General features: G+C 38.6%; 1 protein-coding gene across 3 annotated transcripts in view; it reads right to left on the bottom strand.

Annotated features, from left to right (window-relative positions):
- The window catches only part of AFAP1 (actin filament associated protein 1), a 184823-nt gene that overhangs the window by 40220 nt on the left and 138497 nt on the right, over positions 1-6106 (bottom strand). For all 3 annotated transcript variants that reach the window (XM_019526082.1, XM_019526081.1, XM_019526083.1), the window contains exon 10: positions 1570-1781. In XM_019526082.1, the coding sequence (XP_019381627.1) occupies positions 1570-1781 (212 nt within the window). The remainder of the gene's footprint in view (positions 1-1569; positions 1782-6106) is intronic.

Below are 6106 nucleotides of genomic sequence, written 5' to 3'. Positions count from 1 at the left end.
AATTTTCTTAACTGTCAATAACACAAATAAGAATCAAAAGACCTTCCCTCAAGCTATTTTTCATAGTTCAGATTTTTTTTAAACAAGAACAGAAAACAAATGATTTTAGCTTATCTGAAATTTCTTTTTTTGTTTTATCTTGATTTTTTTCCTGCCAGATTCTGGACTTGAATTTGTTGCCAAAAGGTTAAATATCATAACTAGCAGTAAACAAAAGCTTTCTAATAGTTTTCCAGCCTACAGCTGTTCCCTGAGTTAAGTGAGACAACATTCTCACAAACAGGCTCAGCTGAATTTCTCTGAATTTGAAATTCTTTGAGATTCGTAAGCTTTCCTCAACCCAGCTCCTGAGCCCTGTGCTCTACACAGACCAAACTAAGCCTGGCATCCTACTCCTCCCCTTGCTAACTGTGCTTGTCAGACCAAGTTTAAACACCTAACTGACTTAGATGGGCAGCAGAACCACATATCTCACTGTTGGCATATAGTAAAATGTGCATGGAAGCATACTTAGATGATTGGTACAGAGAGCTCGGGAAGAAATGGATGCCCAAATACAGTACACACATAAAAGCTTTATGGTACATATAGTACTACTTTTGAAGATATTTTTTTTTCCTGGTACATTTACCCTTTGTGCAGCTTGAATGTAAAAACCTGATCAAAGAGAATGCTGGGATGACAGTAGTAGGACTCCACTTTTTTGGGCCCTATTCCAGCATTTTCCATCCATATTTCATTGGCAGAGATCAGCAGTGTAAAGACCACAGGATCTGTGGCACTATTCAAAGGAAGTCCATTGCAAACGATGGTGGTTTGATGCACAGAGTGTTTCATCATATACATGAGCATGGCATTAGGGATGCAAACTATGGCTAAAATACCAATTCTCTCATATACCTACAGTAGTGTACCCTAAATTCAGAATAAATCCTCTTAGAGTTGATTAACATAATACCCAGCAGATATATAAATAATATCAGAGAGGTCTAATCTTCAGCAAGCTGCAGCAGTGCTCTTTAATTTTAAGAACATAAGTGCCATACTGGGTCAGACCAATCGTCCATCTAACCCCACTATCCCATTTCCAACAGAGGCAAGAATGGATGCTTTAAAGGGACAACACTGAACAGGTATATCTAGCATGATCTATCTCCTGTTCATTACCCTTTCTGGCATTCATCATTATTAATTTAGAGATTCCAAATGAAGCATTTCCAACTGTTCTGTTCAACAGCTTGTATTTTAAGTTAGGTCCTAGTCATAAAGCTAAAAACAGAGGAGGATCATAGGCTTTATAAGGGGAAGTGAAAAGGTCAGAATAGAAATAGACTGAAGAAAGCATCTTAACAGGGACAAGTTTTGTACTTAAAGAAAGTATTAGGGTCCTCTGTCTCAGTTTTCAACCCTTTTGCCTGTAACACTTAATTTGTTTTTTCCTCTGATGGACTACCAAGCTCAAAAATTACATTATTTAAATCTGCAGAGTATTCTGAAAGATAGCCTGCAGGAGAATTCTTGTAATTAGCCTGTGTGCAAACCTGCAATGTACGCTCGTTAATACTGTACCTCTAATACTGCAACTTCCTGCCCATTTCGAAGCAGACGGAACGTTAAGGGATGCTTGGAATCCAATCCTGGAATGACTTCACAGCCACGTAGGGGGATAGAAACAATATGGGTCTTCAGATCTGTCCTGTCCTTGTGGAAAATGAGCTTATTATCTTTCACTCTGCACCAGCGCTCACGCCAGCGATTATTTGACAGCACATTGAGATACCCTGCAGCAAAACAGAACAAAGGTTATTTTATCCTTTCTCCTTTTTAAAAGAAACTTACTTTTTGATGTAGTGCTAGTATGTACAAATCTTACAACTGCAGCTGAAGATTAAATTCCAGATGGATCTTTTGATGACAAATGCACGTTTCTTTTAGTCCTTTGTTTGTTTTACAGAAACTCCCACTGTACCAATAACCCAGAGCACAGCATTTAATGATTTGATATGCAAATGACTGTATTAAGTTTATAATTACTATTGGTGGATGTATGCAGGAGCTCATCCGCAATAGTGTTTCCTGAAGATATTTGTAAAAATGGGTAGGGGAGAAAAAACAATAAAATGCCCACAGCAAGTTTTCCCTACTCAACTTTTTCTCTGTGAAATCACATTCTCATTTGTGTTGGTGCATCTATACCTATCACTGTATTTGCACTGTATTGTCTGGTAATATCATCACTGCTAACTCCTGCTGACGCAATTTGAGTATAAGGGACCTAATGAACATTCATATAAATAAGCATCAGGGGCATCTAAGACTATGTACTGAGTGACATACCACTGCACAGGAGACATAACCAGATGAACCAATTACACAAGCAAGAATATGGGCAAGCTAGTTGTACAGCAAAATATGCCATATGCAACTTAGACTGTGGATGAGGTAGAAACCACCATTCCAGATGCTACAGATATTATTAAACACACATGTGGATATAAACCATTAGGGACCAGCCATGTCATTAACTGGTAACAAGCCTGGTGAACAGGTGGTGGATGTTCAGGAAACTTAATTTTAAAGGAATCAAAGACTAAAATGTAGTAGAGATGTAGGGCACTGGAAATATGCTTTGCATTACTGTACCATGGCTAGGGAGTGAGCTTGTGTCTGTGATACCCAAAAAGAATTTCCTAAGAAACCATAAATCAAATTCCCTCAAAAAGGCATTTTGCTTAGCTAGAAAATCTCAGTCAGTTTTATACGTCTCCTCTACCCTTACTGATCCAAAAATAAGCCACTCTCTGTGTAAGCTGACCCTATATTTTCATGTTCAATTTTAGGAAAAACAGAGGTTTTTTTCTGTGTAAAAGTAGATAACTACACATAAAAGTCCTTAAACTGCTATTGCTCTTACAAAATCCCACAGGAGAATTAAGTAACCAAAGAAGAGACCAAAGGTTAAATATGCTGAAAATACTTAAGTAAAAACTTCACTGAAAGGATTCCTGACTTGGCATTATTACTGTCTGCACAAAACTACTGCCAGTACAAAGTCCAGATTGGTGGGGGCCTAATTATAAGTCAACCCTGTGTATAATCCAAGTGATTTGCATGGTTCTTCTGGAGGAAAATAAGTCAACTTATAATCAAAACAATACAGTGCTTCATGTAAAAATAAAATATATGTGCTGTTGTTTAGGTTCACAGCACTACCAGAGAGTGTCCAAAGCATAATCAAAAACACTCCATGGTTTCACTGAAATTAAAAGTAGTATGGCTTAAAAAGAAAAGAAAAATTAGGAAACCTGGGATATATCTACCCAGCTTCTGCAGCACACTTGAGAGCCCCTTTCATGGACACAACTGGCCCACCCACTTCTGCTCTACATGTGCCAAACCCAGAAACAAGTCAGTGAAACCGCATTGCTGGCAGTCCCTGCTGCTGAAGACAGATCTCAAGTGGGTAGATGGGATGTGCTTGATTATGGCACTCTCCTGAGGGCACAAGAAAAGCAAGATAGACATGCCCATGTTAACAGCAGTTTGATTAACTTTTTTTTAAAGTCCCAAACAAAACACAAGATCTATATTTTCCCCTCTCTTAAACAGGATTAAAGAAATAAAAATTAAAAAAAAAAAAAAATTTACTTGCTATTGATAAATCCTGGTCCTATCGCTTTCTAATGTCATTTGGGTCTAGCAGTTCTCCCTGCCCACCGACAAACAATAGCCAAAAATTAACTTTCAGCATCTGAGCAGTGTAACAGTAAAAAAAAACCTTGGAAGTAAAAAGGCAAAGAACACCTTTCTAACTATTTCACTGGTCTAATAAAAGACATCTACCCAAAGAACCTTGCCTGCCTATGTCCTTAGGCCAACACAACGACAACCAACAACCTTGGAAGTAAAAAGTACCTTTTAGCTTTGCTCCCCATTACATGTCTTGCATGAATTTTATAAAGAGTGTTTTCACTTCCAGATAGACTATGAAAAGAGGAAAGGATTGAATGACATCTTCTTCAGAATGAAATTTATCTGAAATGAATAATCTTCCATCACACATCAGATTTTTTATTTTGATCTCAAAGAGGAAAGCACTTAATCACACTGGACAGCTATCTCTTTGGTTTTCATTAGCACGATGACTTATAGTTTAATTTCTCCAGGTTTCTATTCCAGCTACATAGATTTAACTTCAAGGCTTGACCCAGCTGGACTTATCTGAAATATGAAAATCCTGGAAGATGCCATCATGCCTATAAAACTGCATAGAGAAAGAAGAGGTACACAACCTCCTGATCTTGGCTATTTATGATTCCCAGCAATATCCAGATGCTCTTCTCCTCTTAAACCAGACTCTGTATAGCTGTACAAGATAATACAAACTTTATAGATGAAAAATTCTTCATATACATGCCAGCTTGCCTATTTAGTGGATATTGCTGCCCCCCACCCTCCCCAAATCTCACTTTTTTCTTTTCCCACAGTGCCTTTCTAAAAAGACCTTCCAATCTATCACCCTTCACTTGAATAGAAAGTGGACTCAACTTTTTCCTTGTAAATGTTTCTAATTTTAACTTTCTAACTTTTTAACTAGTTTACACATGGCACTATTAGGCCAGAGTAAACTAATTAACTCTGCCATAGGTTAGTATTGCCTGATACAAGTGCTATCCCACAGCGAGTTATGTACTCTGCCACAATGCACATGTAGACAGTGACCAGGGCTGGCTAGGGCACAAGGATGCTACAGTGCAAGGGATGCCTGTAACACCCTTGTGCCCCAGCCAGTCCCTCTGCAGCACACTAAACTGGGGCAGAGCAGCTCTGGGGTGGTAGGCTGGCCCCCTGGGCTCCCTGCCAGCTGCACCATCCCAGCTCAATGTGCTGCGGGCATGGGCACACTTGTAAACGCTGCACCTAGGAGCAATAAACTCTGGTACGAACTGGGCCGGAGTTTATTGTGTCGCATTAATATTTATGTACAAACATGACCACAAACTAACACAAAAATACATCATCCACAAAAATGCCATCTAACAACCAAAGCAAATAATTGGTAATATACATTTTCAAATTAAGCCTAGAAACAGCCAAGTTGAGCCTGCTACAAACAATACAAATGGCTACATTTCATTCTAGATGCTCCATTAACTATAAATGCTACAGATTAGATTATACGATTGTAGTTAATTTAGAAGAAATATATTTCCCTTCTCAAAATGTTTAACATAATACAGAGTGGTCTACTGACCAAACTTTCCAGGCTCTGCAAAGTTTGAGCAACCACGGAAGCCAGATGCTGCAAGGCATCAGTTTAGCTGGACTAGGCTTTCCAGCTCTCCAGCTTTTCTTTTTGGTTGATCTGCATTCAGCTGACACACACACATTTAATAAACGGTTGCTTATACAAGTGATTCTCAAGCTGTGATGTGTAGGCCACCTGTGATCTATGGAGTGCTCCCAGGAGGTGTGCAGAACTATTTCTGTCACAACGGACAAGCATCTATCAAGGCTGTCTGCTTCCTGCCAATTGCTGCCCAATCATATCTAAGTTGCCAGAGGTTTTTCTGACCAGCAAGAGAGGAAACGCAATCCCTTTCTACACCTCTGAACCTTGCTGATCTGTTTCATGGCTTTCTTTTATGGTTGTTTCTTTGGCTTAAAAACTCAGATGTGTTCCCATCTGGACATGTCACTAAAATTAGAGCACCAGCAAGAAAACAGCAGAAAAAGACTACAATGCAAAGTGACTTGGAAAAATCAGAGTTGTTGGAAAATCATAATCTATCAGCGTTAATATACAGAATCTTAAATGTGGGAAGAAAAAAATGCAATTTAGAAGAAATTCTTCTTCTAAACAAAAGAAATACAAAGTGGCAGAGAAAGTGATGTAAGCATCAGCTGAATTTATGTGTTTACCTTATATAGTATTTCCTTAATAATATATCTCAATGTACCAAGAGCCAAAGGAAAGGCTTGAGATTAGGACTGTAAGTGGAGGGGCAGAAGTTCTACAATATATTTTATAAACCTCCAAACTTTTGCACAATGTGTACAAGTTTAAGAACATAGGACCAGAAAGGATCTTCTAGGAAGTCCTATT

The sequence above is a fragment of the Gavialis gangeticus genome, unplaced genomic scaffold (genome assembly GCF_001723915.1).
Source record: "Gavialis gangeticus isolate Ggan-Ray unplaced genomic scaffold, GavGan_comp1, whole genome shotgun sequence".
Lineage (NCBI taxonomy): Eukaryota > Metazoa > Chordata > Crocodylia > Gavialidae > Gavialis > Gavialis gangeticus.
This window is presented reverse-complemented; position numbering and strand designations above follow the sequence as displayed.